This window comes from Quercus lobata, chromosome 4 (assembly GCF_001633185.2).
Source record: "Quercus lobata isolate SW786 chromosome 4, ValleyOak3.0 Primary Assembly, whole genome shotgun sequence".
NCBI classification, from domain to species: Eukaryota; Viridiplantae; Streptophyta; class Magnoliopsida; order Fagales; family Fagaceae; genus Quercus; species Quercus lobata.
The window spans coordinates 71,339,243-71,351,854 of record NC_044907.1 but is presented as its reverse complement, the minus strand read 5'-3'; the positions used below and the strand labels follow the sequence as shown (position 1 = coordinate 71,351,854).

The 12,612-nt window shown below is 35.3% G+C and overlaps 1 protein-coding gene and 1 pseudogene across 1 annotated transcript; both read left to right on the top strand.

The window, feature by feature from the left end:
* Nucleotides 1-2,136: 2,136 nt before the first annotated feature.
* LOC115985737 lies at nt 2,137-12,174 on the top strand (annotated as a pseudogene).
* LOC115985736 (heat stress transcription factor A-2-like) lies at nt 7,881-8,876 on the top strand. The gene is made up of 2 exons (XM_031108642.1): nt 7,881-7,934; nt 8,391-8,876. The coding sequence occupies exons 1-2, from the start codon at nt 7,881-7,883 to the stop codon at nt 8,874-8,876; spliced, it is 540 nt and encodes a 179-aa protein (XP_030964502.1).
* Nucleotides 12,175-12,612: the final 438 nt, after the last annotated feature.

Here is a 12,612-nt window from a genome sequence, read left to right as displayed (position 1 = left end):
ATGCCTTGCAGATCCGCATGCTTCAGTTCAGGTCTTGGGCTCTCTATAATCAATATATATATATATATATATATATAGAAAGAAAAAAAAAATGATTAAATAGTTATATTTTAAATCTCGTAACTAGAAATGTAACAAATTAAAATTTATAGTTTCAAAAGTATTAAACCCTAACAATTCAAAAAATAACAAATTAAACCCACAACTTATTAGAAGCAAAATGGTAGGTAGCAGCAAAATGAAAAGGTCCATCCTAAACAAAGTTGTGTGTTAATTTGGGGTATTGTGTGCTGTCCCGACTTTGTAAAAGTTGTTGGTTGTGCCCCTGCATTGCATCACATATGTATTTAAATGGTATAACTATTAGTGCTTTAAAAAAACAAAGATGTTTGTAAGAGCATATCTCTTTGCATAGAGCCTTAGATATTTAGTTATTATTTAAATAACTATAATTACTCGATAACTTTAGCTTATCTACCTCAACCTGATAATATCAAGTTCAAAATCATATATAATAAGTTTATTATTAAAAAAAAAAAAAAAATCAAGTAAACAACAACATACTTAAAAAAGGGATATAATTAACCTTTGAGAGGTTTCTTACCATCTGAAAGAATAATGTAAATGATTGTGGGTGCATATTAGTGTTTCAGCTCTGTTTTAGAGCTTGATCTTGTTACATGGACTTCAATTATATGTGCATATGCATTCTAGATGTTATCCTTTTAGTTTTTACATGGACTGCAATCTAATTATCAACTATAATTAGATAATTGATAATTTTTCAATTATAAGGATAAAATAGCTATGGGTTTAGGTTGGATGCTTATATCCCAAAAAAAGGTTTGCATGAAAGAGACGACCATTTCATGAGGTTAACTCCTACTTATGAAAAGCTAATTAGAATTAAGCATTAGCATCACTAATTTGGAAAATTAATAATGGGATAGCGAAAAATTAGTTATCTCCTATTCATCCAAAGGTCTCGTTCAGGACCCAGAGAGCAAGTAGGATCAGAAGTCACCCATGGATGAGAAGGATGTCCATGGACGATAATGAAGTCGTCCATGGACGATGATAAAACATCCAAGAATGACCAAATCATCCATGAAATGGATAGACGAACATGCAACACTTAGGAAATTCTCAGTGTCTTGGAACGGTTACCAAACCCATGATTATCGCCATAAACTCCTCAAATATTTAACTTCCATTAGCGGTTGTAACTTCTGTAGCTGTTAAGGAAGTTATGTCTGGACTCACCAATTTCCACCAATCTTGGGGAAGTTACTAAAGCGAACCGCTCCAAGGTTATCTATATAAGGATTGGTCTGAATCAAATCAAGGTAAGGGTGTGTTTTCTGAGATTTTACATCCGATAAAGTTGAATTCCATTTCTTGTGAGAAACTAACTTAGCCATCGGAGGGTGTTTGGCTGGTCCACTCCGATCCCCTTTTGATTGTGTGTTCATCATTGTAGGCCTTCTACAACCACTAGTAGCCCACCGAAGCCGGAGTATTCAGCCTACTGATCTGTGCAATATCAATTAATATAGAGAATCAAATGGAAAATTAATAACACCAATGACTTGTCTAGCAAATTAACATTAATGACTGGTCCTACTAGTAACAAGCTACTTTTGTCACATTCGACAGTGCCCTTAGTTTTTACTCGCATCAAAGCAAAGGCTACTAGCAACATTCTACTACAAGCAAATTGACAAGAAGCTGCAAAACGTGAATCTATTAAAATACAATATTTATAAAATTTAATCCTTTACACAAAACAATAGTATTATATAAGTTAAGACCCAAACAACAAGTACAGATTACAAAATATAATTACAAAATAGAGTTAACAACTGATATCTACTTAAATTAAATAAACGGTACAGATTAAAAACCTTTAAATTTAATGGTCAAGATTTGGTTGGTACCATAGCCACTAAAAAAAACACGAGGAACCATAGAATAACTCTTAAAATAAAAAGAATATATAAAGTAGTAAATGTAAGCCAAACACTAGCTTCAACAAATCCGCTTTCTCTTTCTCAAAAAAAAAAAAAAAAAATCCTCTTTCTCATATATTTTTCGAGAAAAGCGGCAGATCATTTCTCTCATATATTTGCTCCAGCCATGCCTCTCAGCCTCAACGCCTTCATTCCCCTTCAAACGCACCGTTTAGGTGTGCTGCGCTCCGTCGCAGCAGTCCCACGTGGCGCTGGTGAACGAACCGGTGCTCGACGCTCGGGTCCCCGAACGAACCGAGATCCGTTTCGGCCTCCCTAGCAAAGGCCGCATGACCTCTGTTACTTTAAATCTTCTCAAAGTACGCATTGCTTTTTTTTTTTTTTTTTTCCTCTCTGTTTGGTTCCCGAGAAAATTGCATTGCATTGAAATTTCTTATAACTTTTGTCTTTTTTGTGTGAAAGGATTGTCGATTGTCTGTGAAGCAAGTGAATCCACGACAATACGTTGCGCAAATTCCTCAGGTATGCGAAAGCGTTTCATTGTTTTTTGTGAATTGCATTTGTGAGAATTAGAAATAGGCTTAAATACATTGTTGGTCCCTAAAATTTTGTGCATGAGCGATTTTAGTTTTCTAGGGACCAAAAATTGATCATTTCGAGTTTATGAGTGAGTCAAAGCAATCTTGGGGACTAAAAACAATCATTTTAAGCTTGTTAGGGACTAAAAGCTATTACTTTAAGCTTGTTAGGGACTAAAAATGATTAGTTTATGATTTTTAGGGTCTAAAATCGATAACTATAAGTATTTTTAGAGACTAAAAGCAATCAAATTTAGTTTGCTAGGGACTAAACGCGATCAAATTTAGTTTTTTGGCCTTAGAAATGACATTTTGTTGTTGAAAATCAGGAATCAGTGATAATTCTGAAGGAATGCTGAGATTGATTTTACTCGTTCAGTCATTTGTTCTAACTGATACTTTATAAGCAACTGGTTTTGAGTCTGACACTTGTTTAAGTAAAGAATGCTGTGATTGCATTCCCAGTTGATTTTCCCTTCCTTTTTACAACATGCAGCAATAGTCTCATTACCACTGTCATTGGACTCAATTAACCTGACTTGAGTCATGCCCAACTTTAGCCATGTTTAGTGTTTTTGGTTTAGTTTATAAATAAATGACCTAAGAAAAAATTAATCTATGTATGAAAGATTCTTAGATGTTAGCTCAGAATATAATGCTGCCCAATGCAGTAATATGAACTAGCATCTTTGGGCAAGTACAGTGGGGCATGTGTCATATTGCTTGAATTATTTTGTATGAGTTGCTTGAAAAGTTAACAATGGAAAAGACATGTATAGGTAGCTCTTAAAAAAATTGTCGCATGTTTTTGTTATTGTGTACTCCAATAATTCATAAGTCAATCAGCTATGATGGCACTTCCTGGGTTCAAGCCCATTGGATGCCTGTGTGACTGACCAATAATATAAATAGTTTAATCCTAAGTACATTCTGTAGCCAATATTATTAATACCCATGTGTTCTGCAGCTTGCCAATTTGGAAGTTGGTTTCAGCGCCCAAAAGACATTGTTCTAAAATTGTTACCTGGAGATCTAGAGCTTGGTATTGTGGGTTTTGATACAGTCAGTGAATATGGCCAGGTAAGCATTAAGTTATGAATTGTTTCTGGTTCATTATTTGGGTAATTGGGTCCCTGGGTGTTCTTTTGATGTTTACATATATATGGGCATAGTGACAATATTTTGCTTTATAAGTTGAAAAGTAAAAACTGAAATGCCTTCCCCTTTCTGCCTTAAGGGTAATTTTCCTACCATTACACCAACCCTACTTTCTTGTGCTATGCATTTAGAACTCTCTCTCTCTGTCTTACTCTCTCTGTCTCTCTGTGGTTAGTTTGAAGGCCATATGTTTGAAAAAGTATCCTTTACTTTGATGAGGAAAATGCTTGTGGAGCGTGCACAAGTGTGTGTGTATATATATATTAAATAAATAAAAAATTGAACTTTAGGTTTGTATTGGATGTTTGATCCTAACCTAGTTTATGACATCTTCAGTATCAATGATCTATAAATCATTAAGATTGGATACTCAATGTTACTAAAGTTATTTAGAATGCCTATTAAGTTGATTACTCAATGTTACTAACTGGAGTAATTCAAAATGCCCATAAGGTTAGATACTCAAGCAACCTTTGTCACTTTCTTTTGCACTCTGCTATTTGTTACTCTGTTTTTTCTGTGTTGCTGGCTGTTCCAGCTGTGCTTCTATAGTGTCTTTGTACTGATCTGATGTATTTCCTTGAAATAAAAATTTCTCATTCATAAAAAAAGGGTTTAGATACTCAAGCATGGCTTAGAACCCAGATCAAAATTGTAAGATTTGTTTCAGGGAAGAATTCAATCTCTTAAACGCACACACATGCATCCAATGAACACTCTAATTATGTTAAGCATTCTTCCCTTTGTCATTACCTCAATAGAAACTTGTGCACATAGTTTACACCTTGGAAAATAGGCAGAGTGCTTCCAAGACCCTCCATATTGGGGTTTACAGACATATGAATGCAATGGCATCCAGTAATTGGCTGATAGATGCTCTGCCATACTCATAGAGGTGGACTTTAGTAAAGGGAATGATACTTTTATCAAAGGGAAGAGTTGCAATTAGCACCTGATCATGGACTTGTTATAAAATTTAACTTGCAAAATTTCCTTGTTTCTTGTGTACACCGTGTACTAGGACAGTGCTTTATTTGCTCCTTTTTTTTTTTTTGAATGAAATTCTATTACTTACTTTAAAAAAAAAAAAAAAAACCTTTTGTTCTTATCAAGGATTGGTATGAGGAAGTGCATTACTATTAAAAATTCGTCATTTTTGTTCCTGCTGTCAGGGGAATGAAGATCTTATTCTTGTTCACGATGCTTTTGAGTATGGGGACTGCCATTTATTACTGGCTGTAAGTTGTTCTTGCAGACAACCAACCGAAACTCACTGCTTATCTCATAAATTTTACTGTTAATAATCTTGGTACATCACTGATCATAACAATCTTGGTATATCCTTTATCCTTTCAGATTACCAAATATGGGATTTTTGAAAACATAAATTCTCTAAAAGAGCTAGCACAAATGCCTCAATGGACTGCTGAAAAGCCTCTGCGAGTTGCTACTGGATTCACCTACGTATGATCTGTGTTTCGTTTTATTATTTTATGAAAAGTTCAGTTTATTTTTTTTATTTTTGTAACATTTTCAGTTTTGGCCCTATCCTTCTGCACAGCTAGGTCCTAAATTTATGAAAGAAAATGGACTAAAGTATGTGACTTTTTCAACTGCTGATGGAGCACTGGAGGCAGCTCCTGCGGTGAGAAATGCATTCTTTCTCTATGATTTGCAGATTTCTTTCTTTCATTTTGTTATTCTCTTTTTCCTCAATTTACAACTGAATTGTTGCTGTCCATTGAGATAGTTGATCTAGTCCCTCGTCATATATTAGCACAATGCATGTTGTTCTCGGGGAAGAGGCTTAGAATTTCTTTTGATCCAGAATATTGATCACCCTGTTAGTCAGTTTACTTGTTATTAACATATTCTTAATATTCTTTTCCCTTTTAAAGAAGATTGTTTATTTTGGTTATCTAATTATTTATATTCTTTACTGTTTTACCAGATTAGTGGTTGATGAGATAAATTGTTTGATTGTCAGTTCTGTATACAGCACTGGACAATCTCTTTTCATTTTCCTCCACTGCTTAGAGACGTAATTTTTTGAAAGATGATAAGAACGGAAACTATAAATAAGCTAGTATGGTTTTTTTTTTTTTTTGGGTGGGGGTGGGAGGGTGGGGGGGAAGTTGGTCTAGTTCATAAAAAGGCATAGAAAGAAATTGAGAGAATGAATAAAAAATGGATAGAAGAACAACTAAAATAGAAATAGAAGCTAAGATGGGTTTGAAAACTGTGTGAAGTCCTTGCTGCTTAGGACTTTGTTTGAGTGGTCCCGTATTTGGGGGTTTACGCATTGTCATTCTTTGTTTAATTTTCTTAATTCTGTTAGCCTTTCTTTTTGATTGGTTTGTATTTTTTTCAGTGCAGTGAGTTTACTATCGTAAATCCATTGTACTTCTATTATCAATAAATTTGTTATTACCTATCAAAAAAAAAAGATGGGTTTGAAAACTGAAATAGAAATAGCTGAGCTCATTCACTGAAAACACAACTAAATGAGCTATGCAGAGGGGAAGGCAGTCTCCAACAGAGGAATCCATATTGTTGGCTTCACAGGTTTCTTAAAAGGAAAATATGGCTTTTTTTATTTCGAGGGGTTTGAAGTCAATGTATAGCTGACCTTAATTCATACGAAAGGATACAGTTGTAAAGTGCAATTTAGATGCTACTTTCCACCTTTTTTTTATTTATTTTTATTTTTAAAGGTTTTGTTTTGCTTTTGACTGGTAACTCTTCAAACCCACCATAATGCACCCCAGATTGGGTCACAAGCCCGCATGACCAAGCTTGGCTACTTTTCTACTTTGACTTCTGTTAGTTTTATTATAAAATAAATTAAAAATTGTAAGAAACCTTGAAATAATTGATTTTCATTGGACACATTGCTTGTCTTCCCTTGAATTCTCTCCACTTCTCCACAGAGAAAGAAAAAACGATGACCCTTCAAGCACATTTTGTTCACTATCGTGAACACAAAGCACTCTTTTCAATAAAGCTTCTATTACCTATCCAAAAAAAAAAAAAAAAGATGACCCTTTTCCTCTTTACCCTTCATTCTCCCTTTTGGTGTTTTTAGGTGATGAGCATAATGCTCACTAAAATGTTGATAAATATGTCCTAAATTAAGAATCCTAAATGCTTCAACAAGCTGTGGATAACAAACGACACGGATGATCGTATATGGTTCAGTTTTGTTTTGTTCAGTCTGTTGTCATGTTACAGCTCTTTCTGCAGTATTTGCCTTAATAAGATTTAGCACTTCAAATATCCAATTGGTCAAATTTGTCATAACATAGAGCTGTACGCAAATGGCTTCTAAAGGAAAGTTGTGGGTCTTGGGTGACAGTTCTGTATGTAAAGCAATTAAAATATGAATAAAATAATTCATTTTGTTGCATAATATTTCCCGTGGAATATGTTGCCTTTTGGTTTAAGACGTTCATGGTTTGGATAATGATGTCACTAGTTTAATTGGAAATTTTGTATTGGATAATGGTGTTATCAAGTGTAGCTGATTGCTTAATAAATACATGCTATCTCCACTTGAGTTTTATATAGACTACTTGTCTTTACTGTAAATTCAGATGGGCATAGCTGATGCAATTGTAGACCTTGTGAACAACACTGAAAGAAAACAACTTGAAAGAAATTGAAGGTGGAATTGTGTTGGAAAGCCAGTTAGCTATCTTGGACCTTGCCAAGCATCAGATTTTGTAGTTTCTAGAATGCTATTAAAAGAGGGACTTCAGGCAACTGCTTTTGTGATAGTTAATTTTGCATTGTCTTTATCACATCTTGTCATACAACATTCTTCAGGCTGTTCTTGTTGCAAGCCGGAAAGCATTGATCCAGAGGAAAGGTGCATTGGACATAACACAAGAGATTCTTGAAAGATTGGAGGCACGTTTTGAGGGTTGTTGGTCAGCCGGCATTATCTGGACTGCAGGTGTGCATGATCGTGGGAAACTTAGTTGGGAGAAGAAAAGTGATTGATTTTATTCCAAAGCACACCTGCAGTCCAGATAATGCTGGCTGACTCAGTATTCTCTTGGCCACTTCCTCCACACTACCCCTCATGTTTGCAGAAACTTGCCAGTGAAGTGTGTAACCAACATAAAACTAAATTTAAATAAAATGCAGCCCTAGAAGAAGAACATGACATGCCATGACCTGTACAACAACTGAGAGCGGTGAGCCATTTTATTATCTATATTTTTTGGTAAGTCCATTTTATTATCTATATGTAATATTAATTATTTGTAGTGTTACGTATGCTGGTTTTCCCATCTCTCTTTACGATGTCATGAGGAAAATGTTAGTTCTTCGGCCCAGGCTTGTGTGACATTCTGTGGCATGGATTGATATTTTCCCATTAGACTAGTGTTTAGCCTTTTGGATAAAAAGATGATACTAGAGTAGCAAATGTTTTAGCTCTCTATCAACATAGACTAGTGTTTAGCCTATGATTAAACAGAGCTAAAACATTTGCTACTCTAGTTAATATTTAATCATAGACTAGTGTTTAGCCTTTCTCTTATAGCTAATTTTACAGAATTAACTAGCTTTTGAAAGGTTCACCTCTCCCCCCCCTCTGTACAAAACAGACAAGAAGGAAAATAAGAATATAGCAACCATGTCAAACACTCAAAAGTCTCAATCTTTCTCACTTTTTTAGGTTCCAACACTAACTCACTCCACCACCCTTCTTCCTCGCCACTTCAAGCACAGTAATTTCTCAAGCTTCGTTCGCCAGCTCAATACATATGGTTTCAGAAAGGTTGATCCAGATCGATGGGAATTCGCAAACGAAGGGTTTCTGGCAGGGCAAAAGCATCTATTAAAGACTATCAAAAGAAGAAGACATGTCACACAGGGTACGCAACAAGAAGGAGGAGGAGCTTGTGTTGAATTGGGACAATATGGGTTAGAAGGTGAGCTTGAGATATTAAAGAGAGATCGAGGCTTGCTAATGGCCGAAATTGTGAGGTTGAGGCAGCAACAACAGAATTCAAGGGAACAAATGATTTCAATGGAGGATAGGTTACAGACCACTGAGATGAAACAGCAACAGTTAATGAATTTTCTTGCTAAAGCACTCAATAACTTTATCCAGCAATTTAGTCAGATGAGTGCTCAAAGAAGAGGACTACCAGGGTGTTGAAATTGGACAAAAGCGTAGACTTACTGCAAGCCCAAGTGTGGAGAATTTGCAAGAAGAAGACGTGTCTGTGTTGGCAGGCAGTAACCAAGTTGTGGACTTTACAAGCCAAGATCAAGAAGAAACGGCAACTATGGAAACATTTTTCTCAGCTGCCTTGGACAATGAATCAAGCAGTGATATCAATGACCCCATTGCAAGTTCAGTACCCACAAGAAGTGGTGCCAATTTGGATTCTGTCAATGAGACCATATGGGAAGAACTATTGAATGAAGATCTAATCCCTGAAAATCCGGAAGAAGAAGCTGTGGTTGGTGATAAGTTGGAAATTGATGTGGAAGTGGAGGATTTGGTCGCAGAACCTGACGACTGGGGTGATGATTTCCCAAGACCTCCTCGATCAAATGGTTATCTCAAGTCGATGCCGTGACCAACCCCATATATGAGATGATGATGTTGTGGTATTTTTGTATGTTTGTGTTGGTCTCTGCAACTCTACTCATGTATAGCCTCATAAAAGGGATGGTGAGAGTTGCAAAGAGGCCAACACATTTTGCTCTTCTGTATCCTTTAATGATAATTTAATCGTCCATATATTTTTCCAGCGAAACTTAGGAACAGTTTTTTAGGTTCTGTACTTCAGGTTCCCAATAGAATTCAATCACAAGGTTATATTGACCAATGAACCACATGATTGAATTCAATTGTCATTGTTCTTTGAAAAAGGTAACATTGTTTTTGTTGCATCAGTAACCATGTGGTTGAATTTTTGTTGCATTAGTAGTCATGTGATTGAATTTAGTTGGAAAACATAAGGTATAGCATCTAAGGAACTATACTTAAGGCTTGCCCGTTTTATAATACCTTCTAGTGTGCTTTGAATCAGTTCACAGGCTTATGATTTGTTGTTTATGTTCTGCATTTTGCAGGCAGTCTAGCCAATGGAAATTTGTATAAGGAGGGCATTAAGCATTGACTCATTCCCAAGCTACAGCTACAGTCTCTGCTGTATATATGCATGTTTGATACCTTGCTAAACTATCGTGGCTGGGAAGTTCCAGTTCATTAATTTGTATATGTAGATATCAGCTATGCATAGAAACTTCATCCATGCAGATGTTAGCTATGTACAGAAAGTACTCAAAACGTTTTTTGTCATTTTTCTCCTCGGATGTAGATATGGACTTCTTGTTACTAGTTTGTTATATGGCTTGCATTACTATTATTTATGTTGTTAATGAGCTGTTCTTGGTTTCTGAATGTAGTCTCTATTTTTGCTGGCTGACTAATATGGCTTTCTCAGTTTCTCTTACAGAGTTACAATGTGTTTCAGCTCATTGCTTGGTGCATAATGGCTATAAGGTCTGTGCGTATTTGGCCAAGCTGCAATTAAGGATTTGTATTCTTCTTGGTAAGTTTAGACTCATAACTCATTAGAATAAGCACTACAAAAACAAACACATTTTTATTTTTGGGTTGACTGTGGCCCGGATACCCTGTGAACTAAGAGGTATCTGCATGCAAGCTGGTTTAGCTTTCTGCAACTAATGGACAGGAAAGTTTGGTCTTGTTTCTGTCTCTGCAATAATTATTTATTGGCTTAGATATATGCATTTTCCCTAGTGTGTTACAGATTGTAAGAGGCTGTGGGATCCATACACTATAGAAAGGAAAAAAAAAAAAAACATATATGATGTATAAGAAACCTTCTCCTATGATGCCTTTCTTGTTTTTCCCTTTCTATGGCTGTGTGGATTACCATCTGGCCAAAACTATTCAGGTACCATTTCTTGTGCTCTACTGAAACTTTATCTGGTGTAACTTCTGAGTAGTTTAGTTGGATAGTAATGCCTTATGTATGTAGTTAGATTATGTTCAATTCTGTTTTATTTATTTTTGGGATTAAATGATAAATTAATCTTTAAATTCTGTAAATCTTGTACTTACCAGTAGCTACATTAATGAAGGAGACTAGGATGGGCCCTATGGGATAATGAAGGAGACTAGAGAAATAGTCTAGAGATCATATCATTCTTTGTTATAAAAAAAAAGCCTTTTGTTTTTTGGGATAGTGAAGGAGACTAGGATGGGTCCTATGGGTTTTGTCACAAGTAGTCATGAATGACAGAAAGAGCTAGGTGTTCAATCTGGACCTATGGAGTTTAAAAATATGGAACTAATAAAATAAAGGAATTAGTAAATTATAAAAGAATTGAATAGAGAAAAAGGTTCTCTTAATCTCTTCTGTATAGTAGAAGAGACATCTCCTTGGTGAAGACTGTAGTGAAGCAGGGTAGGATGACATTTTGCTAGAGCTTCAGTTCTAAACTTCTAGTGATTATGGATTGCAGCAGACTGAACTAAAACATGCACATCAGGCCTGTTTGGTTGGATTGATGGACCTCTCCCCCCCTAGGATTGATAAGATCTTTTAATGTATGGACAAGCTAGGTATTTCATATGAAACAAATGTCTTGACCGTTACAATTGAAACCAGCTTGTTTTTAAACAGGATGGTTCAACTTCACCTGCTATGACATGCAGGTTTGTCCAGTTTATGTAGCACCAGTTATTGGGTTTTGAGTCTTAACGTGTAGATTCTAACTCATAAGAAATCTCTGTACCCAACTTTTGTGTTGAACCATATAATATATATCAAAAGACAAGGACACTAGTTTCTGGCATCTCTCATCTCGCTAGGGATTTTTGTATATGGTTCCACATTGAATTGAGTTTCCCCGACCAGAAATCCACCTGCAAACTTAATTGTTTGGATATTGGCTGATGCAGGTTGGAGGCAGTGGAGTTCTTTCTCTGTTAACCTACATTTTTGATGCAGAGACTCCAAGATGGCGCAAGCTTCTCAGAAAATTTGGACTTTAGTCCATTGTAGCAAATGCGTTGAGCATGTTAGTGCAGTTATGTTAGTTGTATCAATGTTGACGTGTTTTTTGCGCTCATCCCAGCTAGAAGGCAGAGGAGCATATTTCTCGGGCAGCTTTTTCTTTAATCCTAATGCTATGTTTGGAAGTTTGGAGGGAGAGGAGGGTATAAGGGAAGGGTTATCTTCCACCTTGTTTGGATGTTTTTAAAATTAAGGAGGGGGGAATAATTAGCCATTTCTTTTGTTTTGATGTTTTAAAAATTAGGATGGGAAGGAGAGGAAATGCAATGACATTGATACAACTACATAACTACAATAACATGCTCAAATGTACAACATTGGTCTTGCAATATTGGTCTATGATTAATTTGTTAGATTAAATTATTGTGACTATAAAGTGCAATATTTCTTTTGATATATACATACATATATATATATATATATATTTTTTTTTTCTTTTTTTCAAAAATTATAATTTGTAATGAGTTCAAAATTTTCATTGGACTTGAAATGATAACCATATTTAATTAGATTCTTAACAATTTTTATGACAATGGTCACAATATATCTTCATGATTAGGCTTAGAATCACATGTCTGCCCATGATATGCCCTTAAAGAAACTAGTTTCTGAGACAATGTATATTATATGGCCCCCCTTTAACTGGGTCCATAACATAGTCAACATGTACAATAAATTTATCAAATTTATCTAGTTTCATTTTAGTTCAAATCCAAAAATCATATACAACAAAATCAGAGTTTAGACTTATATTTCCTTCAAATATTGGTTCTTTTGACAAATTTACACATTCCTAATCCAAGTTTGAGGAAATAGGAACTGTCTAAAAATCCA